The sequence below is a fragment of the Megascapheus bottae genome, chromosome 4, assembly GCF_031878675.1.
Source record: "Megascapheus bottae isolate mThoBot1 chromosome 4, mThoBot2.hap1, whole genome shotgun sequence".
NCBI classification, from domain to species: domain Eukaryota; kingdom Metazoa; phylum Chordata; class Mammalia; order Rodentia; family Geomyidae; genus Megascapheus; species Megascapheus bottae.
The window spans coordinates 22,286,229-22,312,666 of NC_143512.1; the positions used below are offsets into that span (position 1 = coordinate 22,286,229).

The following is a 26,438-nucleotide window of genomic DNA, read 5'->3' on the forward strand; positions in this document are numbered from 1 at the left end:
GTGACTTTATAAGTTTAGTAAATTTTTTTTGCCAGTCCTGGGTTTAGGCTCAGGGCCTGAGCACTGTCCTTGGACTTTCTCAAGGCCAGAGCTCTACCACTTGAGCCTCAGCACCAGTTCCGGCTTTTTTCTGTGTATGTGGTACCGAGGAATCGAACCCAGGTCTTCATGCATGCTAGGCAGGCACTCTACCACTAGGCCAAACTCCCAGCCCCAAGTTCAGTAATTTTTAATGAAATATCACAGACCTATATGCACTTTTTATGCCTGTCTAGAAAAAGTAAGTAAATTTAATTTAATAAAATGTGTGACCTAGTTTCTTCTCCTTTATATTAATTGTTCAGCTGAGGTACTCATATCTCATTCAAAGGTGAGAAAAATAATAATGGAAATTCTTGTTTAATTGGAAGGTCTTGAGGTTTGTTCACTAAGAAAAGCTGAACACATCTTTACTCTAGCAGAAATGGGAGTAATACATGAGGTTTCATTCAGCATAATAACATGCAGCCCTGACAAAGACTCACATAACTGCTGAAATTACTTCTCTTCCTTAAATGTATTTCTCAATGCTGAAGAGCATCCCCTGAAACCCATTTTCTACTCAAATCTACTAAATGAGGGGTTGAGGGCTGTAAAAATTATACATATTTTCAACCCTTCTGAGGATCTTATTCACACTATAAAACATTGTTCAGGATGCAGTAGAGAGGCTTAATTACACACTGAAGATAAAAGATAAAGCGAGGAGACCTGTAGGTGGGATGGAAATGATGAGATGCAAGTATACAGAGACTGAGCTTGCTGTGAGCTTACATAACTAATTGCCCACACCCAGCTGGCATTTGCGTGAACGTTTTCTATGAAAGCCTAAATGCTTGTGAGATCTGTTGGCACAAACAAAAGAAACAGATGTTTCAACTTTGATACCAAGCAAACTTGAAAAGAAAACTATACATATAAGGAGAGACAAACCATAGAGGAAATTATAACTATGGCTTTTCTTTGTAGAAGTCCTAGAATTTAAAATTCTCCTCATAATGCTATTTTTTTTAAATAGAAAGTACCAGCTCATTTAGTCAATCATATGGTTTTCAGATTTTTCATTATATGCAAATAGCATGAAAAGATGAAGTAACTCAGCATTTAGATCTTTATAGTAAACTTAGACCTGTACAGTCAAATACTTTCTGTGGAGAAATGTAAATTCACAAAATCATTGTTTTTTATTCCTCCCAACACATGCATTCCTGAATACTTCTGTCTACTTCCAAAGCCAGTATCAAAGAGAACAAAATCTATTTGTTATGTTATGTTATAGAATTACCTTGAAACACTTCCTCAAAGTGTTTCAAAGTTGTACTATAATTCATAGGCAAAAGAAAATTTTGTGAATTGCCCTACAAAATAAAGTAATATAAACAACTTTATCTACAGAGATACAAATCAGTTCTATTCAGAAGAGTTACATTTCAGGAACAATTTTATTCTCATAACTCAATAACACAAATATACCACAATTATAAGATGAACTGAATACTTGAGTATGTATTTTTTTCTGAAGGATATATATACAGATACCCAATAAAAAAAATGAACAATATTCAACATCAGCAGTCATAAGGAATGTAAATCAAAACCACAGAATTGCCACTTTCATAACCACTGAAATGTCTATAATAAATGGCCAGATAATAACAAATTCTTGCAAGAATGAGGAGAAATCCAGAACACTTGTGTTATTCTGATGAGACCATAAGATTCTATAAACATTTTGGAAAATAGCCTAACTGTTCCTTGAAAAGTTATTTCTAGTGTTACCATTTGATACAGTAATTCTGCTTCTAGATACATTCCCAAGAGAAATGAAAATATGTGTCCACAAAATTGCATCCAAACTTTCATAGATATATTACTTATAAAAAGCCAAGATATAAAAAGAAGGTAAGTGTCCATTAACTGATGAATGGAAAGAAAGATTATGCAATATTTATACATGAATATATTGTTCATAAATTAAAAGATAATATAGCAGAGATGACAACATAGAAATATGAAAACCATTATGTGGAATAAATAGAACCAAATACAATTGACAGCGTATTTTATTATTCCATTTGTAAGAAAGGTTCAGAATAAGCAAGACTAGAGAGAAAAAAGGCAGACTACTAACTGCTTGGTGCAGAGTACATGGAGGGGATTAGGGAGTGAACATGACTAATTATGGACTTTATTTCTGGAATGAATGACAAAATATGTTCTAAACTTAGATGGGGTGATGATTGCATAGCTCCACAAATAAACTAAAAATACTAAATTGTAGTGCTTAATGGGTGTTTCGTATGGAATGTAAATTCTATAAAATTTGATAAAACTTTTGTAAAGAAACACTTCCCTATTTGTAGTTCGTTTAAGGAAAAAATATACTGTTTAAAAGGAAATTTTATAAGGAAGAGGAAACTAGACATATGCAATTGTTCAGCACAATTGTACACATTGTCTTGGATTAAAAATGTGTTATTGCTGGGAGTTTGGTAGAGTGTTTGCCTAGAATGCACAAAGGCTGGGGTTCAATTCCTCCATACCACATGCACAGAAAAAAGCGAAAGTGGTGCTGTGGCTCAAGTGTTACAGTGATAGCCTTGATTCAATTTTTTTTTTTTGCCAGTCCTGGACTTGAGCTCAGGGCTTGAGCACTGTCCTTGGACTTTCTCAAGGCTAGCACTCTACCACTTGAGGCTCAGCACCACTTCCGGCTTTTTGCTATGTATGTGGGGTACCGAGGAATCGAACCCGGGTCTTCGTGCATGCTAGGCAAGCACTCTACCACTGGGCCAAACTCCCGGACCCCGTGTGATAGCCTTGAGAAAACCCACAGACAGGACTCAGGCCTTGAGTTCATGCACCAGGACTGGCAAAAAAAAAAAAATGCTATTGTTACCATTACTTTGATGACCCCTGTAAAGTTGATATCCTCTTTTATCTTGAAATTCTGACTTTATACTCTTGAATCTATTATCTCCATGATCCATCTGTTTTTTTCCCTTTCCAGCTTACCCTTTCTTCTTTATAAAGATAATTATTCCTCAGCATTTTATCTTTAGTACGCTCCATTTCTCTCCTTACTCTCATGTTCACTTCCATGGTTATTTCTGTATACATATATTCAACCAACTTCCAAACAATCTCCTACTATACCTCAGAAATTATGCTAGCTACATACAGGACATTCTAAAATAAAAAATGAACTTGTGTTTGTCTATGAAGTGCTTACAGTTCATGAAGACAATAAAATATTTCAGGTCCTATAACTGATGCCTGTGCCTTTTCATCACTTCTAGTTTCCATTTTCATGTCATACTACCATTCCATATTAGTACTTATAGCAACATCAGTGTTGTTCTACTTATATCTCTCCCTATTTTAAACCCCATGGCCTTTGTATTTCTCCTCATAATCATTAATGGCTGTCTACTGTTGATGAAACAAGAATAAAATCTGCCTTTATGCCTTCATATCTCATATTTCTGCCACTTTCCCTACTTATCATAAATGCCAACCTTATTTACACACAACCTCTGTTCTGGTTGAACTAAATCTCTGACTTTTTGACACTCTATTCATACCTTTGCTTTGAATATTTTTCTTGCTGGACTTGTGGATTGTTTTTTTCTAACTTGATAACAAAACGATATTGAGGATTTAAGACCAACAACTAAGTTATTAATAATTCAATATGGACGTTCCTGGTTGGTGTATGTTTTCCTCATATTTTTCATTACTTAGTTTTTTTCTTCATTTGTGAAGTAGTGGTCCTTGATTTGTTTTAATGGAGCATGCCTGGAAGAGGCACACTTCACTTTTAGTTACACTCCAGTGACTAGCAAGCATTCATAAGCGTCTGAAAATTACTGACTGTGAGCCTGCATAGAAGAGCCTTTTGTGGCCATTGCAAGTGGTAGTAAGAATTGCCTTTCCAGATATTTCAGCATGCCTATTGTCTTTGTTGCTTACTTTGCACTTGTCATTCACTCACAGACAAATACATTTTTCTTTGAGACTTATGGACAACTTTTCCTTCTAAATGGGATTTAAAGTTTTCTGAAACCATTCTCTGCATATATGTTGTTACTGTAGAATTTGATCCAGAGGGCATTGTCATAGCCAAGTTCTTCATATCCTTTAAAACTATGGAGAAATACATTCAAATATTCATGAGACTTTAATTTATTAAAAGCATGCTATTAGGTATACTAGTGAAAATATCATATATTACCCTTCATTTACCTATATTGATGGAACATTGCCTTTTCTCCTGTTGTAAACAGGCTCCAACTAATTATAGTCATTACATAAAATATTCCATGTCATGTTACCTCATCAGTTGTATAATGCTTAAAACTAACACTTTTAGTTTTAATTTCTAAAACTTCTTTGAAGTTTACAATATTCTAGAAAATGAAAGCTTCCAATTGCCACATATTACTTTGTAAGCCAATGAACACTGGGCTGGCATTCAACATAACTATATAAGGCAGAAAAAAAAGAAAGAAAATGTAGATTTAACTTGTTGCAAGAATATCAGTCAAGTGTCTAGAAGTTCTTAATAAAAATGAATGCACATTCAAATGGCTTATTATGCTTCTTTTTAATCCCTAGAGAATATTAGATGTGTTTCAGGAAATCAGTGCAGATGCTACAAATCCAAGGGATAAAGTAAATAAGCTCTGGGAAAGTCCTGCTCATCATCCACAGCCCGGTCCTCAGATTTAAGCTATTTTTGGTTTCCTTTCTCAAAAGGCTCAGGAAGGACTCTAAACAATAAGAGTAAAAGCAGCTCTTTATTTCTTTTTTTTTCCATCTGACCACTCGAAGATCTGTTTTTGCCACAACTTCATAAGTATTTCAATTACTGGTTCCCCCGACAATCCTGCAAAGCAGCTCTGCCCCACCTTCTTCTCCCAGATGAAGATATTGAGGTTAAGTGATTTTCTCAGGGTTACAAAGAGCCCTAGCAGCAATGAGAGAATGAGAACTAGCAGTTCAACTCAATAGATTGAGTTTCGGAGCAGCTTGACTATTATATTGCAAAGGGGCCATTGCAGAGGCCTAGTTGAATGTGTGAGTCCTGGGGATGAAAGGGAGGCTGAGAGGAAAGCATTTTCCTTCTTATAAATGACACAGGCAATTGTCTAGAGTTGGAAAGAAAGGCCCCTTAGAGAAAGAGCCTTTTTGAAAGAGTACAAACAGCAGGACACTCCGTTTGGGCCCCTCCTTCAATGAGACCATTGTCTATGTACTTGCAGACAGTGCTGCAGAAGAAGCCGGACTCCAGATTGGAGATGTGGTGTTGTCGGTCAATGGCACGGAGGTCACCAGTGCAGAACACGCCGAAGCCGTGCACCTTGCAAGGAAAGGTAAGTGGGATGCCAGCAACAGAGTCCATGCAGGAATTTCACATGTGAGAGCAGCACAGGACAGAAAAACTCCAAATGTCCTTCTCTCCCCTAGTATCCCTTTAATGCATTGTGATCAACAAAATTTGCAGAGGAATTAAATCACATTCCCATCCTGAATACCTGGTTCCCATGGTCAGCCACAATAATGAAAACAAAACACAGACTGTGATCAAAACAGTTGTTTAAACTCCTTATGCAAAATATTCTCATTTTAAGAACGTATTTATTTTGTCTCTCCTTTTCTTCTTATATTCACTCCTTCCGTCCCTTCATTTTTTTTTCATCTTCTTTCTTTCCATAAGTGTTTCCATGTAGAGTTTAGAGCCTCAAGCTTTAATGTGAAAGAGTGAAGGGGAGAGGGAGAGTACAAGAAAGGCAGGATAGTGGATAGAGAGAAAATACTAAGGTATGAGCTTAAAGCTTTTATAGATTCTCTTACATCAACTCAAATCTTCCCCTTAAAGCAATTTTGATGCATTTCTTGCCACCATGAGAGCAAACAGTAATGTATAGCGCTGCATGCTTGCATCTACTGGCAGTAAACTTTGGAAAGATTAATTCTATTTTCTTCTCTGGAAAATAACTTACTCTCTTTGTCACAATGTCACAAATCTTTATCTCCCTACAGACCTCAAAATATACAGCTGGTAAACACTGTGCTCTATCATAGGATTATTTGATATGGAATCCACCTATCCTTGACTTCCTGAAGGCTGAATGCATATTGCAGTAAACTGAAATATATTATTGAACAATGACCTTTTAAAGACTGGGCCTTTGGGACGGGCCACCTGTGCCAAACAGTAACTATAACTGTCTGAACTGTAAGTTATCATTTACATTTTCTCATGCTTAGTGGTTAGCAACCTGGGAGTTCTTCTCTCATGAAGACTTGCAGTAGAAAATCACTAAGAAATGGTGTGCCTTGGTAAATTTTTCTGAATCTTTTTTTTTGTCCACTGGGACTTGAACACAGGGCCTGAGCACTGTCCTTGGGCTTTCTCAGTGCTAGAGCTCTACCACTTGAGCCACTGCACCAATTCCAGCTTTTTTCTTCGTATGTGGTACTGAGGAATTGAACCCAGGTCTTTGTGCATGTGAGGCAAACACTCTACCACTAGGCCAAACTCCCAGCTTCTGAATCTCCTTTGAAGGATCTGAGCTGATATTTTGCTGCTATACAAGATCTGGAAGAGGGATACAAATATTTAAGACATTGTCAATCATTATGTGTAACAACTGCTTATAAGTCTTACACAAACAATTATGCTTTTGTACAATATGACTCACAAATAGAGGTCATATTGTAATGATTATAGTAATGAATTGGTTGTATTTCCTATAATAGCAGAATTTTACCCTTTCAGACTTAGGTATTCCAACATAATTATTTTACTATTGCTTTTTAGCTAAATAGATTTAAAATGATTTTTTTTTGGTCTTAAGACTTTCATTTTTCTTCAAGAATCTTAGTGTTCTTTGAAGCCAGAAAACATCTCTAAAAGTTGAATAGAAAACTCTGGCTTCTGATAAAATGGTAAAATAATAAATATTAGGAAGTTACTAGATTCAGCATCCTAACTTGTGCTGCTTCTGGGCACTACTTAGGATGAGTTTTCTTTGCTGCTATAATCTGAGTTCAACCAGATTATACCAGATTTTGTACCAGAGGAGTCCATGACCCTCTATCTATAAAAATTCTTATCCCAACACTGAAGATGCCTCAGAAGCAGAAACTGATTTCTAGAAATGAGACACTAAAGCATAAAGACTTTTGTCATGTCATACTTCTGTTTGTTGAGAAGGGCAGAAACTGCAGCCAATAGAAGAATGATGAATACCCCATGTAAGAAATAAATAAGGAACTTGTTTTCATCATGTTCATCACACACATGACCATGACCACCAAATTCTTCACCCCAATACCACTGAAAGCTAGAAAAATGGCAGCATGTATTATAAATAGTTTATGCAAATGAACCCAGTTGGATTAAAGAGCCAATCATTCATTACTCAAATAGTCTTCTATGAATCCCTAGGACTGATTGAGTATAGCAAAGCTTTGGATAGAGAAACAGAAGAGCCTAGGGAAAAAAACAGACTCCCTGAAATTCAGAGTCACCAAGTAAAAAGGTAAACAAAGCAAAAATATCAGTAATGGCATTTTAAACCTTCACCTTCGCACAGTATGTATTTTCTGAGATCAAAATGCAAATTCCACACCTGTAATCCTAGCTACTTAGGAGGCTGAGATCTGAGGATCAAGCTTCAGAGCCAGACCAATCACTAAAATCCATAAATTCTTTTCTCCAATTAATCACTAGAAAACCAGAAGTGGTGCTGTAGCTCAGAGGGTAGGGTTGTAGCCTTGAGCTGAAGAGCTCAGGGACAGCACCCAGGTCCAGAGTTCAAGCCCCACAATCTATTAAAAAGGAAGCAAATTCTAATGTAATAGAATTTATCTAGTGAAAACAAGACGTCTGAGAAATATTATTGCAAGGAAAAAAAGGACATTCTATGGAACAATTTATAATAAAGCAAATGACTGAAGAGATCAGAGAGAACAATATTTGAAATAAAATCAACAAGTGACATAAAAATGGTGAGGGTGGACCATTTATAGAATATTTGCTATGGAACAAAAAAGCTCATGTAAAGAGGAACAAATGGTCAGTGTGAGGTATGAAGGAGATTTTTGAAATAAAAAAAAATGCTAGCTAAGCTGACTAACAAAGGAAATACAGTGGGAAGAAATGTAAATTATGGAATTATTTGCTATACAAATTCACACTTAGATACTGATGGCTTACATCTGTAATATTACATACTTAGAAAGCTAAGATTGGGATAATCAAGATTTGAGACTAGCTTGGGCAGAAAAGTTTTAGAGACATTCGCCCATGCCTTCCTAAAAGCATCTACCTGTTATCCTATCTATAATGGTAGAAAACAACCCTATAACAGGGGTATACCTTGGCAGAAAGTGAGAACCTGTCTCAAAAATAACCAGCACTAAATAGAGTGCCAGGAAAGTGGCTCAGTAGCAGAGTGCCTGTCTTGCAAGTAAGGCCCTAGTTACAAATCCTAGTACTAAAAAAGAAAAGACACCACTAACGGGTACAGATAATAAAATTCAAAGAACATGGTAACTGGTTAATCAAGTAACTTAGAAATAGAGAATCAAATAATAAAATAAAGATACTTTAAATGAGTTTTCTAGAATTAATGTAAGAAGAGAAAAATTTTTTTAAAAATTCACTGATTACCAAATGGATGGTAGCACAGCCCTCAAGTTGGCATACTGCAGTAAAATGTAAGAATATCAAAGATAAATGGAATTTTTATATTTCAGGCAAGAAAAACCAGATAGCATCTAGAGAAAATAAAACCTAATAGACATCAGCTACAGACATTGCTAACAGCTACAACAGGTGCTATGATGTAATGAAGGTAATAGTTCCAAAATCAACACAATCACTCAAATGTAATATACCTCAAAATTTTTACTTAGAGTGCCCAATAAAGATCAGTTTCATTTATATCTTTAGAAAAAAGATTATCTGGGCTGGGAGTTTGGCCTAGTGGTAGAGTTCTTCTTGACTAGCATGCACGAAGACCCGGTTCAATTCCTCGGTACCACATACATGGAAAAAAGCCGGAAGTGGTGCTGAGGCTCAAGTGGTAGAGCTCTAGCCTTGAGAAAGTCCAAGACAGGGTCCATGCCCTGAGCTCAAGCCCAGGACTGGCAAAAAAAAAAAGATTATCTTATCATATCAGATAAATTGTATCGATAAGGACATAAATCCAAAATGAGATTTTTTTTAAATCATAAACAATAAAGATGTGGGGGAAAAAACTACCATCAAGTTTTTCTGTTGTCTTCATGAGTCTCTCCCCAAATCAAAAATTTAACTCAGAATTTACCAATCTTACCAAGTAGTTTAAGAAAAATGAATGGGATGTTAAAAAAAATAGAATCAATACAGAGCAATATCAGCAAGATCATAGAGTAAGAAGATCTGAATCATTCTCTCCCTTCCCCCCCAACATAAAAGTTAGCAAAAGTTCATGATTAAGTTTCTTTAGTGTAAAATGCAGAAAGTAACAGAAAGGCTACACATCCTGTACAAATAATAGAGTAGATTTATTGAAGCTACAATCCCTAGAGCACCATGCAACCAAGAGAAAACCCATATCTACCGCCTTCTGTATGAGGAGGAAAGGAGCTGAGGCACAAATCCAACATCCCAAATTCTCTATTGGAGTCTCCAGAGGATTAACACTGAAGAATTTCCAGTCTATCAGTTCTAATACAGAACAGAGATGATGGGAGTTGGGGATGTTAAATGTCATGATTTCCTCATACTCAGAATATCATAAAAAGATCAAAAGGAAAACAAAACAGTATACAAAAATCACTATGCAGGGGACAGGAGTTTGGCCTTGTGGTAGAGTGCTTGCCTAGCATGCATGAAAGCCCGGGTTCAATTCCTTGGTACCACGTACATAGAAAAAAGCCAGAAGTGGTACTGTGGATCAAGTGGTAGAGCTCTAGCTTTGAGAAAACCTAAGGACAGTGCTCAGGCCCGAGCTCAAGCCCAGGATTGGGCTTGCAATTTTTTTCTTGCACTTCAACACTCTAGCTATCGAAAAAAAGAGTTCAGGAGAATAATCTCACTTCTAACAGCAACAAGAGAAGCAAATACCTGGGCAAAGGAAGTGAAAAACTTGCATACCAAAAACTAAGAAATGTAGATGAAAGAAATTAAGAAGACACCGTGGAAAAATACCTCATGCTCATATGTCAGAAAATATATTACTAAAGTATTCATAGTAACCAAAGCAATCCATAGACTCAATATTGTACCTAATTAAATCCCAGTAACACTTTAACATATATGGAAAAATGATTCTAAAATTCACATAGAACCACAAAAGACAAAAGACAGAAAAGACTATATCAGTCTTGGGGAAGAAGAGCCAAAGTGGTAGAACCACACTTCTTTGTTTCAAAATGCATTATAAAACTATAATAAACAGAATAACATGGCTCTGGGCTTAAGGCAGAGAAATAGACCAATGGAACAAAATAGCCAGATAAATGAGAGCACATTGGACCAATTCTTCTATAGGATACCGAAACTCACAATGGGTAGGAGACAATTTTCTCAAAGATGGTATTGAAAAAATTGCATTTCCACACACAAAAGCATGTGGTTGAATCTGACACCCTACACAAAAATGAACCTAACTTAACATCATTAAAACTGTAAGCCAAACTCAGAAAACAGAGTAATTTTCGCAGTAATTATTGGATATGGAAGAAAACCTTTGTTAACAAAAACAGAAACAAATAGATGATGGAAGAAAACCACTGTTAACAAAAACAGAAACTAATAGATGATGTCAAACTAAACCACTTGTAATAAGGAATTTGTCTCTAAAATATATTCAGAACTCCTACAATTCAAAAGCATAAAACTTAACCCTCTTGAAAAATGGGCTAAGGAATACTCGTGTCTCTAAAGAGTGCACAGAAATAGCTAACAGATAAATTTAAAATGCTCAGTGTCACTAATTATTCAGGAAAGCAAAAAAAGGTACAAGATCACTTCAAATTTATCAACATGGCAATTATCAAATGGTAGACAAGTTGACAAGGAAGTAGAGAAATCGGTAATTCTCGCACACCATTGTGGGAAGTGAAATGTATACTTGCCATGGGGAAAATAAAACCCTCAAAAAAACTTAAAAGGAGAAGTTCTGTATGACCTAATCACTTGTTGGTATTCATCCCAAAGGACTGAATTCAGGATTACAAACAGCTATCGGTGCTGCCATGTTCACTCAAACGCTGTTCATGATATACAAAGGTAGGGACAACCTTTGACAGATAAATTAAGAAAATGTGGTGAATATAAAGGACCAAGTTCAAAGTCTTAAAAAGAAGAAATAATAAGATTTAGTGGGAAAATGATAGAAATATTTCTTTTGAAAATAAGATGAAGCTAGGCACAGTGGCTCACACCTAGCTACTCAGGAGGCAGAGATCTGAGGATCAAAGTTCAAAATCAGCCCAGGCACAAAAGGACCTGAGACTCTTATCTCCAGTTAACCTCTACAAAATGGTAAGTGAGGCTTGGCTCAAGGTTAAGGTGGTAGCTTGGAGCTGAAGAGCTCAGGGACAGCCCACAGGCAAAGTTCAAGCCCCAAGACTCACAAAAATAAATAAATAAATAAGTAAATAATAAGATGAACAATGCTGATTAAATAACGCTGTTTGTTGTGATGTCAAGGTCTCTACTAAGTCAATAACACAAGTAAGAAAATCAAAGGACGCCTTCTGTTAGGGAAGAGACAAATCCATTGTTATTTGAAGATTGTATGACTGTAACAGATTCAGCTAACCAATGCCTAGGTCTAGCAAAAAGGCTTGCCAAAACAAGTTCTCCCCATTAAACAAAAACAAAACAACAGGAGATTTAAAATCTCCCAATTTTATATATGTAGGATTTGTTTGTACCAGTAAGAAACTACACATAATAACAGAAACCATAAGGCAGTTAAGAACCAGTCCAAAAAAATGCAAAAGTATGTTTTGGGAAAAATATTTGTAACTCCATCGTTACATAAAAAACTACTTGAAGTCTACTCTCCTCTAATAAATCTAAAATCTAACTTACCAATGAAATTGCCTAAAAATGTTTATTCACAATGTTTACTGCAAATAAAAATACGAATATTGTTATAAATGAATAACTATACTTATGACCAACAATGGCAAAAGAACTATTAAGCCATATTATAGAAGCATAACAATATATTGGTAACAAAATGCGATTGTCTCCATAAGTACAGATAATATACCAGTGAATAGGAATAATCTAGAAAATCAGAAACATATTCAAACATTATTATATTTTCTATATGCCAAAGTTAGAGCCACAAGACAATATTTATTTCCTTTATTTTTATAAACCACTGGGATGCCTTCTACTTTATATGACATACAAAGGCAACTTCAACATTAAAAGCAACATCAAGAAGAGAAAATGGAAAGTAACTGTGTATGTAGTTACCAAAGAAATTCAAATTATAAACAAGATGATAGTTTAGATCCATTATTTTAGGGGAAAATATCAGATAATAGATAGCTTTGACAAGCATATAATGATAAGGAAATGAGAATCTTCATATTCTCTTATTGGGATGTAGGCATTTCTGAGAGCAATATGACAGGTCTAGGAAAGTACCAATAAATCTTTCATCCTAGCAGTGGCACTTCAGAGCAGATAAGCCCAGAAACTTCTGAAGTGACATATACAAGGGCAGTTGTGACAATCATCTATGTGATGGCAAGGAATTAAAAGTGGTATGGGTGACCATTACTAGCAAAATGGAAAACCAAATCAAAATAGATGCATACCCTGCACTTGTATGCCCCATTTAGAAACTACATATATATATATTAGAAACCACATATATACCTATATCTATATATATATGTATATATATTTATATATATATATATATATATAGAGAGAGAGAGAGAGAGAGAGAGAGAGAGAGAGAGAGTGAGAGCGCACCATAGATAGAATTTCAAAATTGTTTAGAGTTGAAAAAGAAAGGATGAGGAGATACAAGGGCAGAGAGATAAGAGAGAAAAAGAATTAAATCTTAGCATAAGAGCATGCATGCAAAATAAGGCATATAAAACAGTGTAGTAACAGCACTATACCAAACACATTTTGTGAGTTTACTAGAGGTTGGAGAATGCACAAGGAAAAATAAAAGAAAATAAAACAAAATGAAAGAAGGCAATCATGTGCCAAGATCCACACGTCATGAGCTGCTTCCTACACCTGTGTTTAAGAGCCTCCAAACAGAATCAAGCATGTATAACTTTAACTCCATCTCCACTCAAAAATGCAGAGGAAGAAATGGTGACAGGAGAATGGAATAAAACAGGACTCCAAAGAAAAGAATATGAGTAAGCATGAAACTGATTTAGATTCATAAATGTCAAATCACTTTTCATAGGATATTGAATCATATCTAACTGTGTGACAGAATCACCAGAATGTTCTTTAAAACATGAAATTTGTAGTGGTAGCCTGCACATTTGTAATTTTCATCAACTCTCCCTGGTGATTCTTTCACAACCAGCCCAGTGTCAGCACTTGGCCCTAAGATCAGAAGTCTGATTTGTATGCCTCCAACATCAGTATTGTCTATCACCAGACTAGCATTAAGAAGTCAATCATGACGCTAAATGTAAGGACCTCCAGGATATAGAAACAAAAGCCATATAATGAGTGATTGTTGTTGTCCTTAATGTACTATGTTATCTCTCATCTCTTTTGCCATCTCTTGGTTATCTCATATTGTTACAATATTTCACCTTGTTATCTGATATATTTTCTATATGCTTAATTGGTTATTTGAAATAGGATAGGGAAGGGGGAAATCAAGATGAGCGGGAGCGGGGAGGGAAATGGGGACCATGACATGAGAAAGGGTATCAATGTATGTGAAGTAATGTACCTTCTCTCTGGTGAATATAATGTAACCCTTCTATTAATTATAACAAAAAATATGTGAAAAAAAGAAGTCAGTCATGAGTCAATGGTACTCATGTAAGTACTATTACTGTTCAATAATAATCACACACCGCTGTGCAAATTATCTTTATTCTATTGATGGGAAAGCCAAGACACATTTTCTTAAAGCATTCACTCTTAAGAATGACAACATGTAAGGCTTTGGGGATGGAAGAGGGTTTTTGATGGCAGTTTTGTTGTTTAAAGGGTGAGTGTGTGTGTGTGTGTGTGTGTGTGTGTGTGTGTGTGTGTGTGTGTGTGTGTGTGTGTGTGTGTGGTGTGTTTCTTGAGACAGCTGAAGCTGTCCTGGAACTTTCAATCCTCCCAACTGTTTCCCAAGTGCTGGGATTCAAGATGTATGCTACTACAACCAGCCAAATCTGTTTTAATGAAGACTCCATCATAGTGTGGTTTTGGGGTTTGTAAGACTGGATATTTGGAAACATAAAGAGAAGTGTTAATTCCTAGTGGAAAGAGTAAATGGGGATAGTACGGTTTAATCAGCGTAGAAGTCTTCTGCTCTGTTAGAATGACTTTTCTTCACTAAATGCAAGCTTTACTCAAATCAAGGAGCCCGGTGCCTCTGGAGGGCCTGCTTGCCTCTGCTGAACGCAACACATGCCCTCTGGGATAAACATGTCTTGCACATTTCTTGGTCATATTTGTGAGGGTGGCAGAGTTTGTCTGACAGCAGAGGTGTGACTCTGAGACAGTTTAAGATTGGTAGCATAGGAAGAAAGCAGTGAGCCAAGGAAAGAGTGTGAATTAGAAAAAGAAATTATTTTTCTCTTTCCTGTAGCTGTAAATAGACTCACCAGAACTCCTTACTTCCAAACCTCCAGGCCAAAGTATTTAGGAAGAAATGTTTACGGGCTTCTTTTTGTTTTGAGGGATGTTATCACCAAAGAATTAAGTTAAACGTGTAGGTCTTCAAACTCCTGCATCACATGAAATGCACCTCTGGCAGTAGATGTCCATCTTTCTGTTTCCTGCATTTCATCTATCCTCAAAAGCAAGCAACATGTCCAGTAGAGGAAGGCGGTGTTTATGTATTTCCTTCCTCCCAGGTGGGAAGATAAAATTAAGTCATATATGAGAAGGAGAGGGGCAATCATTTTATTGTCAAGAAATGTTGGGGTAAAAATATATAAAGCCAAGAGAAACTAGGTCATAGTCAAAGAAAGAAATATCATAGTTAAAGGCAAAGACTGCCCTAAGTAATGCAGATGCTAGAAAAATGAGAGAGGCTTAAGGACTTGGAACTCTTAATTTCAACCCAACATCACCTGAAAGATTGCATCAAATATAGATGTGCAGACCTCGTGCCAGACCCACTGAATGAGGATGCACAGTTCAACAGACTCCGCCATTTGCATTCCTATTTAGATGGAGACAAACTGAGCTAAGACTCTTCATAATTTGGGATCCCAGTAAACTCACAAGTGATCACAACAATCAAGTTTTATCAAGTTCATACTTGTCAAGTTCATTTATCCAACAAATGCATAGAAAAACAATAGTGACTACACTTTTTGAAGATTTCTCCAACATTATAAATAAATCTCAAACATGAGCCACTGTGTCTAATAAGTCCAAACCCTCTGGCCCCTGGTAGGACTTTGTAAAATGTAAGCTATCACCACTGCCCAGCAGCTGTTTAGAATCCAGCAAGTCCTAGGGTAACAGGCATATTATGTCTTAACTCTGAATGTGAAAAACTTTCATCTAATAAGATAGATGACACCAGCGAGCTAGAGCTGAGCCATCTCTGTCCTCAAGAGCTTCTTTTGGTGTTTTTTTGTTTTTGCTTTTTTTTTTTCCTGGTGCACCAAGTTATGTGTATGGCCATGCTGAAACACAAGCTTTTGCCTGATCAGTATCAGAGAAGCCCACATGCAGTCTGTGTAAGCAAGAGGGGAATGACCCTTTGGGGCATCCCACTGCAGCAGTACATAAATTAATTGGCAGATGTGTCAACTATGTATATTAGTCCAGGAGTGCAGTTCTTTGGGGAGTGAAGTCCAAAGACAAAGACATCTGTGGGTTGCTGGTCAATCTGGAGTAGTTCTTCTAATTTTTCTGGATGTGTTTTGACAGGAGCTTAAGGGCAGTTCAATAAATTAAAATGTATTTACATGGCAATGAAGAATTATCTTGACACACAGAGAGTTATTTAATTATCAAGGTGCGTTGCGTGCTGTTAAAGTTAAGGCTGTGTCAGCCTTTTTTGGGACGAGTCTTTATTTTCAGAGCCCTGTGGCTCAGCCAGGAGTGATCCCTTGGGCTGGGGCTTGTCATTTTTAGAAGAAGAGTCTCCACCCTGACCCCCATTTCCATAGACAGCTCTAAACAGATCGGTAATCTCAATGTCAGACATCACGATGAAGTCAGGCGCTGCCAAGTCAGGCCAAATGTCGCCCTTCAGAGATGTGGCCTCCCTCTCCAAGGAATTGTAAATGAAGTCATACCCCATTTGCAGTTTTCAAAGCGTGTCAGCCTTGCTGTCCATCTGAGTGACATTGAGACACTTGTTTTAAGCCATCAGAAGGTAGATATGTGATTTAAAAAAATAAAAAAAAAAACTGGCAGCATCCGAGCCCAAGTGGGAGAATAGTGACCTCGTATTAACAGGATCAGGGACAAATTCCAGACCTCAGGGAAAGGGGAAACCACTTAGGTCCAGGGCATTCTCACATGGAAAGGAGAGGAATCTGGAAGCCCAGTGTTGAACTCTCAGTCTATGTCAGAGACACAGAAGAAAACAAGTGTCTGGGCACTCCTTCTAACTTCACGAGCAGGCAATTGACTTTGATGGGGGCAGTACTGAGCAAAGATGGATAGTGACTTAGATCATGCCTTGGCCAAAGAGGCTAATTATTTTACGCTAAAGTGATGTAGAAAAGGCAAGCATTGCCCGCCCATCTTTTGTTTTAGGAAGTAAGTCACAATGTGTTTAAAGTTCAGCTGGATATTTTCAGACCCAATGAAAATGAACATACTTTACCTGAAACCACAAAGCTGTACTGTCAGAGACAACAGACCAGGAAACCTTTCAGACCCTTATAACGTTCTCTCTCTAGCTTCCTATTTTTTTATAAACTCAAGGGTTTGAATTACTAAGGAATTGGATTTGGTCAGTATGAGGATTCTATTTTATCCCCTTTCTAAAACCTGTAAGGATTTCTTCACTCATTCAGTCTAAATAGTGACTATTCTTGCAGTTGATTCTAAGATTTTTCTGAGTCACTGAACTAGCTGAAATCCACACCTCTAGGTCCAGACGTCTTGACCCTGGTGGTGGGATCTGACATCAGTCGCTGTCCCAACAAGCCCTGGCCTGCCTGCCGTGGCTACCTGCATAAGAGAACTCAGTCTGGCTTCCTGAAGGGCTGGAGGAAGAGATGGTTTGTGCTGAAACATGATGGCTGCCTCCACTACTACAAGCATAAAAAGGTAAACTGAGGGAGGGGAAGGTTGCAGGATGTAATAATAAACCTGAGAAACACAGTTCCATAGATGACTCCATATCCCAAATATTGTCTGATATGGTACCGTGTTGAAAATTCTGGAATCATGCCTCCTCTCTCTCTCTCTCTCTCTCTCTCTCTCTCTCTCTCTCTCTCTCTCTCTCTCTCTCTCTCTCTCTCTCTCTCTCTCTTTCTCTCTCTTTCCCTGTCTGTCTGTCTCTCCCCTCTCCTCTCCTCCTCTCCTCTCCTCTCCTCTCTCTCCCTCTCTCTTTCCCCCCCCCCTTCCCCATAACATCTCAGGAACTTTAGAAGCTCGGAGGATTTGAATTTCTTTTCTCTTCTACTATCAGAATCAAGACTGGTATCAGTTTCCATCGCCTTTCTTTCTATTTTTCAGTTCCTCTATGAAATCTCTCTTACCAAAGCCAAGAAAGTAAGACCCAAGGTGAATTCCTGGTACTAAGAGAAATCAAGGTGGGCCATTCAGCAGGACTCCAGTTCCTGCCTATGATTTCCTAGGTGGCTGGATTCAGATATGTTTTTCTTAGGCACAGTACCAAAAACAACTTGGAATACTTTGCTGCATTGCCCAGATTTTTTTTTCTTTGAGAATAATGATCTAACAATAAGTGAAGGTTGCAAGCTGGCAGTTTCCTAAGAGTCCTATGAGATTTTGTCAACATATACAGTGAGTACTCTCCCCAGAAGTGAAGCCCAGGCCTGTGCAATTGGGGAAAACTCTTCATGTGATATGCAGCTAACACCTCCACAGCATGTGCAATCCAGTATTATTTCATTCATCTGATGCAAACATGATTGACACAGAGATTTCTCAGAGAAGACTCAATTTCCAAACTCTCTTCAAAATTCTGTAGCAACAATTGCCAAGAGTTGAATAGAATCCTCTCCCAAGGAACACATGTATCTGCTGTCTAACCTGGGACCCACTCTGTCCCACCGATTTCTCTGCCCTGTGCTCACTGTGAGCGCACCTATGACCTCTTATCAAGGTTCAAAGCACAAGCTTTCAGTCATTGACTTCATTCATGACACAATCTTATTTTCCGGCCTTCATGTTACATCTCCCTAAGTTTCTTAATTTTAACCTTAATATATATGTATGTATGCAGGCATATAAATAACCTCAATCTCTTTCTGGAACAAGTCAATAAAGAAATCAATACACTAAAAAAGGAGGAATGATTTTGCATGAGTTATTGTGAAGAATTTCTGCTCCTAGATTATAGAACACTTACTTGTGACACAGACCATGGAATGCTGTCTTTTATAGCGATGGAGCTGGAGAGCTACTTGGAAAAACTCTGTCTCCCCCCAGTGCAGGAAAATAGGATTCTCTCTAAACAGAATAAGAAATCATAGTTTGTCCATGATTTCCCGTTCTGGGAATTTAAGTGGAACAGACCTGAATGTATAAACTAGATTTATTCCAAAAGAGCCAGAGCAGTTTCCCAGAGCACACCTGCAAACCATCTCCTTTGCTTTACCTCCTGAATCTCCAGCAGTGTGGTCCCAAAAATAATGTGCTCGGCTTTAAACTTTCAGGATAATTCTGATTTGTAACCTAATGAATTCCCATCTAGTCAAGAGACAAAAATCAAACATAACTAAGGTAAACTAGCTCTTTCTTAAGACTGGTGTCCTGAGATTATGTCCATCCTGCCTTTTACTGGAAATTGTTTTTAACCTCTGTAAAACAATGATAATAGTAGATGATAGCTGTATTGTTCTTCAGTAAAAATAAATAACAACTTTTAAGTCAAGCACATTTTGTTTTAAGATTGATGGTCCCTCGTTGAAATTTAGAATGGTTTTTGAAGCTAGTATTTTAGGTGTGGGTTTTCCAGGCAGATGGCATTCAGAGAACTGGTACTGCCTGCAGATGTTATATTTGGCTTACATGGTGTTTCCATAATTTTTAATTAAATGCATGCAGGTAAAGCATGCACAGCACAATTTTCCATAATCTCCACCATTCTTCATTTTCTTTTACTGAGCACAGTCATTTAAATTACCCAGCAGGCCTGTTAAGTGAAATTTATGTGAAAAACTAGAACTATAGTAGTAATCCTAGTTAGGTTTAAAATATTTTGAGAAATATCGGTCTTAAGATTTCTGCACAGCTATGAAAAAACTATTCTAAGTAACTGCCATTATCACCAGGATTGTTATAATAGATGTTAATATGGAGATGATAGAATTTTTTTAAATAGCTTTATTTTGTTTGCAAAGTGCCAAAATCAGATCCGTGTAGTGCTACAAATTGCAGAATATATTATGTCTGATCTTTGGAGTAGATAGCAATGAAGAACAGTTAATGAGCCACAAGAAGAACATAACAGAATAAATTAGCAGAAAATGAACTCAGACATACAGTAACCACTCATGCAATAATACTTATTGAATACACTTTTATAAGCCAGACACTCAGTAAATTCTGGAATGGTGGCAAAACAAACATGATGCCTGCCCTGTTTGTGTTTACAGTCCTTGGAAGGATGGAAACAAGTAAGTGAATTCACAGAAAAATACGGAATTGTGATTCCAAAGATGGAGAAGGAGAGCAGTCTGGTTGAATTGAGAGATGGAATCACGTCGTGTTTTCAACAATTTGATAGAAACTGTTGTTAAAGTATTAAAAGAAAAAAAGAGTTACTTTGTGCTTAGAAAACTCTATGGTATTAGGACAGTATATAGTGACTGAGAAGTCAGACTTCTCTCTAAGTCCAGAAATTCAGTTCTTATCAGAGGTTAATTTAATCCAGTGCAGAAGCACAGTTAATCCGTGGTCATAGCACAAACTGGAAGTGGGACTTTGGGGTTTCTTGGGGCAGGAAAATATCAGCTGTTGGCTGAAACGTAGTTAGGCAATGGGAATGAAGACACTGAGATGGAAGGAAGCCTTGAATAAGAGACATTCAAAGGGCCTGATAAAAGATGGGATATAGAAAGGACTAGAAGAAAAGAGGAAAGAAAAGAGAGAATCAGGGTCTTTGGACCTGCAATTTGGGATGCCCATTTGGAAAGAGTCACAGAAAGATGCTTTCCAAGCCATGCTTTTGTAGGGCTGCAAAGGCTGAAGGGAAAAACATGATCTAGGTACATGCCTAGGTCAAAGCACCTCCTGATGGTCGCAGACTCCCCACCTCCACCAACCCTCCCTGTAGCACTTACAAAGTGGAGGAATCTTTCTACCCACTGCAGTGTAAAGAGCTCCCTCTACTGAGAAATCTCAGCGCCATGATTGCTGTAAAGGTGGAGGACAAGACTTCTGTTTCTACAAATGATTATGTATGCTTATGTGTATGCTTAGAGGCAAATTCAGAACTGAGAGATATGATGAGAGCAATAGGTTGCTAACTGGAACAAGAAAAACTTTAAGATGAGGAAGGTTATGTAATGAATCCCTTTTCAAGGAAGTAATATTTTAACAGAGACCAGAGGATTGAATTAGAGTTTGGCAGACAGAGCATTATCTAAGGAAAAGAAACAGCATGTGAGAAACCTCTGTGCTGTGTGTCACATTTGTAGGAAATCACAACTGTCCACTAAGGCTAAAGCAAGAGTGATAGGGGGAAAGCAGAAGGAAGGAGTTTAGGCCTAGAACTGAACAAGAGGACAGCCATTCTAACAATAAGGGACTGTGAGAGTGTTCTTACCACAGGAGAGAGCTAAACCTCTAAATGTTTAGGTAAGAGAATCTCCCAAAGTTCATGTTAATTGTTACATTAAAATAAGTGAGAGGGTGATGAGAGGAGAATGGGAATCCCACAGGCAGTGCTGGGCCCACAGTCTGGCAAAATAAGGATATAGTCCTAATATACATGAGAGAGGTAAGCTAGTGCACTCAACTCCAGGTATGTTTACACACCGGAATCAATAGATCTTGTAGCAGATAGAAGCTAATAAAATGGTAGCTTGTAGGGCTGCTATAACCAGATACCATAAACTACATTATAAGACATGGATACATGTTTCCCACATCTCTGAAGAGAGGAAAATCCAAGAGCAAAGACCCAGGATATTCAATGTCTGGAAAGGACACATTTTCTGGTTCACAAACAACCATACTGAGTTATTAAACTGAGTTGTCACACAGTAGAAGCAACAAGATAGTATTGGAAGTCTCTTTTATGGAGATCTTATGCCTTCACAATTGCTTTACTTTCCTGAGCACATCTCCAAAATTCATACCTCCAACTGTATTTATATTGGCTACTATATTTCCACATGTGAATACTGGGGAGCATAAACATCCAGCCTATAGCATAGAGGAAGGATAGTAATGAGAACTCTGAACTTTCTGGCGAAAGTGACTGGTTGCTTAAGTAATCATTCACAGAAATAGGAACAGATAATAATACAATAGCATGAGGAGAGATAACCCATAATGTCTGAACTAACATGAAATTATGGTTGTAATTTCTCTGTAAACATCAAATTTGGAGCTATGGAGAAAAATGGAAAATTGATATTAAATAATTGTTTGTTTCATATATGTATTCTCCTTTCCTATTTCTTGCTTTCCTTCATTCCCTCCTTCCTTTCTTTTCCTTTTTTTCTCTTTCTTTCTTTCTTTCTTTCTTTCTTTCTTTCTTTCTTTCTTTCTTTCTTTCTTTCTTTCATCTTTTTGTGAGTCATGGGGCTTGAACTCAGCCTGGGCACTGTTCCTGAGCTCTTCAGCTCAAGGCTACCACCCTACCTTTGAGCCAAGCCCCATTTCCCATTTTCCAGAGGTTAATTGGAGATAAGAGTCTCAGGTCCCTTGGTGCCCTGTGCCCAAGCTGGCTTTGAACCTTGATCCTCAGATCTCAGCCTTCTAAGTAGCTAGGATTATAGGTGTGAGCCACTACACCGGCCTTCTGTTTTTCTTTCTTTCCTTCTATCTCCTTTTCTTTTTCTCTTTTCCTTCTCTCTGTCTCTCTCTCTCTCTCTGTCTCTCTCTCTCTCTCTCTCTCTGTCTCTCTCTCTCTCTCTCTCTCTCTCTCTCTCTCTCTCTCTCTCTCTCTCTCTCTCTCTGCTTTTTTTTTAATCAGTACTGGAAAATCAAACCTTTTTCATGCTAGTGAAATGCTCTGTGTTTGAGCTATATCTATGGATGCTTTTTAGTATTACATACCATAAATCTTTAAAGCTACAGAAATTGATAAAATTGCCAAGGAACAAATATAAGGGGAGATGAAGACAGCTTTTAACTAAAGCTCTGAGAATATAGAAGAGCAGTTGAGAAATGTGACTATGTGGTTGACTAGAGAAGTATAAAAAGAAAATAAGAAAAATGTATCAAAAAGACATAACAAAAGTAAAATATTTTAGAACAGAGGGGTGAGATGTGGGTATGGCTGAGGTGGTCATAAGTGTAAGTTTCCGAATCCCTATGCTACCAGTTTAAAATGTTTCATAAAGGATAGAGGTTAATTTCCCAGTGCTTCTGAGCATCTATACTATGATGAATGTGACAAAGACCCTTTCAGTTTTGCATTGAAAATTCAGGTTATGTAGAATAACTTTAAAAAGAGACAACACATCAATATGAGTTGAAATTTAAAAATAGTATCCAATCTTTTGGAGAAACTTGATAATTTTTTTTAACATTTTTTTTTTGGCCAGTCCTGGGCTTGAGCTCAGGGCCTGAGCACTGTCCTTGGATTTTCTCAGAGCTAGAGCTCTACCACTTGAGCCTCAGCACCACTTCCAGCTTTTTTCTATGTATGTGGTACCGAGGAATCGAACCCGGGTCTTCATGCATGCTAGGCAAGCACTTTAACCACTAGGCCAAACTTCCGGCCGAAACTTGATAATTTTTTTAAGAAACCAGAAAAAGAAACTGAAAACATATAGTCCATTTATAATTAATATAACTACAAGTACCATCAAGTCTAAAAATAATTACATTTTACTTTTAATGTATTCCTCTGATTTATTTTTATTTATTTATTTACTTATTTATTTATTTTGCCAGTCCTGGGCTTGGGCTCAGGGTCTGAGCACTGTCCTTAGACTTTCTCAAGGCTAGCACTCCTCCACTTGAGCCTCGGCACCACTTCCCTGTTTTTCTATGTATATGGTACCGAGGAATCAAACCTGGGTCTTCGTGCATACTAGGCAAGCACTCTACTACTAGGCCAAACTCCTGGGCCCCCTCTGATTTATTTTTATATATTACTTTTATTCTTTCAACATATAAAATTCATTCTTTATGTTATTGGTTAGCTAAAAGATTATATATGCCTTTAGATTAGAGTTTCATACGAAATACTATTTGTACTATGCTATTGAAATTATAGAACCTAAACTACGTGTGACACTCATGTATTTCCAGCTTTATAAAGCTATGAGATATTATTACTATTCTTTTATACATTTGAAATCCATCTGTATTTGCACACATATTTGTCCTAGTCTACTAATATTCTTTTCTTTCTGCATCTTGAAACATTTTAATGTTGAACAACTTTTCTCCAACCAGAATATTATTATTCGACTGCTTGATGGTGCTAACTGTTCAGTTACCGGGACAAGTATCTGTGTCCCTCCTTGACATTTGAGAAATTTAATTAGCTAGAGCATTCAAGACTTGTTTGATGCTTTATTTCAGAATTTTAAACGAGTCTTTCCATTTTCTTCTACTTTTCATTGTCAAAGGAAAACCCTCGATGAAAATCAGAACCCACTCCTTGTCTCCCACGTGTTACATATCTTGTAATGTACTTCCGACTGCACAGATAATAGCGAATTTCATGTACAAAGTGGGTAGTTTTGATACATTTTTTTTACTTCTAGTTTCCATTGAGTTCTGGTTAATAGTATCTTCCTGATGTTGACACTGCCCATTTCTTTGAGCATGTTAATCATAGTCAAGATAAACTCCCATAGGACTGATTCCTTTATTTGTATCTCCTATAGATGCAGATAATCTTCAACTTCTGCGGCTTTTCTCATGTTAGATAAAGTGTGGGGATTCAAGGTCATTTTAGTGTTGTCAGTGCTATAATAATGACATCCATCTGCAGTCCCTGTGAGAATGACTCTGCCCCATCCACCCTCCTTCAGGATTCCAACCAGAGTCTGATACAGCAGAACCATTTCTTTCATTTGTTTGGCTTTTTTTCTTTAATTGTAAAGGGGATTTACAAAGGGGTTACAGTTACTGATGTAGATCAGTTAATTTTTGGGGACAGTGTCACCAATATTTTTCCTCCTGGGCTCTTCAGACCCAAGTTAAATTGCTTTTTTCTTTGATAGACTCTTGTAGATAGAAGGGGCCACATGCTGAGCTCTTTTTTTTTTTTTAGCTAAATTTTAGACTCAATAGTCTTCCATTGTCTTTCCAGCTTGGTGAAATATGCCAAGACACATTTGTATACTTAACACTTTCGATGTTGAAGGAATAGTTGTTTTTGTCAGAGATTTTTAAGATGTGAGGTAGAAGTATGAGGGTGAATGCTTAGGGAAGACTGAATCAAACAAAGATAGGAATCAAAGGAAGAATAGCTATGTTTTCATGTGTCAGCAGTTTGGTTTTGTTTAGGCAGTCAATGCCTGCAGCCGACTGAACTTTAGGAAAGTACAAGCAGGTTAAAAACAAAAAGCGGCATTCTGTGTATATTGTAACAGAACAAATCAGTTTTTGTTCTGTTCTATGAACCTTTGTATACAAGAACTGCATTGTAGGCGTGGGTGTGGGAGTGAGAGCTACTTCACACACTGGGCTGTACATATGCTCAAAGAAAAAGGCAGTGTTCTGCTCAGAATACTTGCTTCTATTTCAAAAGTTGTTATGTTTACTCTGCTGTGAAGCGGGAGTTTAAAGAATGTCACGGCACACAGCAAAGTGAGAAGACTTCACTTTAAACACAGTAAAATTTGGAATCATAAGACTGTAGATTTATTTCAGTTTCATATCTTTATGTATAACTTTTATATAACTCTTCTTATATAACTATGACCTGTTCATCTGATTATCTGTTATCTTAGAAAAATGAGGAATCGCCTCTTTGAAAATTGTAGAGGCTAATAATTCACATATGTTTTTTGGTACAAAGATAAAACAGAGTACCTTGAAACTCCTAGACAGGTGCTTTGCCACTGAGTCTCAACCTAGGCTACAGTTTACTTTTTTTTTTTTTGCCAGTCCTGGGTTTGAGCTCAGGGACTGAGCACTGTCCTTGGACTTTCTCAAGGCTAGAGCTCTACTACTTGAGCCTCAGCACCACTTTCAGCTTTTTTCTATGTATGTGGTACCGAGGAATCGAACCCGGGTCTACGTGCATGCTAGGCAAGCACTTTAACCACTAGACCAAACTCCCAGCCCCATACAGTTCACTTTTAAAGCTATGAAATTCTATAACTAATTAGAGTCAGAATGAAGAAATGCCATAGAGCGTGGCCTCTAAAGGTCAATCTGGCTCTACTGCCCAAATCTTAGAATAAAGTTTTATGCCACATCTTTACTTAAATAAAAGTTACTAGAAAAGTGTGCATGATTCTTGGGACATATGGTGGAAGTCATCCAAGAGGAGGTGGAAAACCAGTTCCAAAGAAGGAGCTTGAATAGAAAGTAGAAGACATCATTGTAGTTGATGTCTGAGTGTATCCTTGCTTGTTGCCCTAATTAGCCTATTAAATATGAAAATGATATTGTAAAGACAATGCTGGAGCTCTGGGGAGAGACAACTCTGCTCCAAAATTCAGGTGTATCTGTCATTTCAATATACAGATGGTCTTTTAGACAATAAAAACGTAAGTTACAAGAGAAAAGAGCTGAAGATCAGCTCTTGAGTAGGGAACCGGAGCAGTGAGAAGTACGGTTCATCGCTGAGGGTTCAGCAGGAGATTCTGAATAGAAAGAGCTAATGGAGCAAGGGGTAAACAAGGAAAAATTATGTGTTTGCTCC

At 37.3% G+C, this 26,438-nt stretch overlaps 1 protein-coding gene across 1 annotated transcript in view; it reads left to right on the forward strand.

The window, feature by feature from the left end:
* Positions 1-26,438, forward strand: part of LOC150064146 (uncharacterized) — a 107,535-nt gene that overhangs the window by 31,014 nt on the left and 50,083 nt on the right. Inside the window, exons 6-7 of the mRNA XM_090331106.1 lie at positions 5,304-5,414; positions 17,331-17,509. Coding sequence (XP_090187232.1) covers positions 5,304-5,414; positions 17,331-17,509 — 290 coding nt within the window. The remainder of the gene's footprint in view (positions 1-5,303; positions 5,415-17,330; positions 17,510-26,438) is intronic.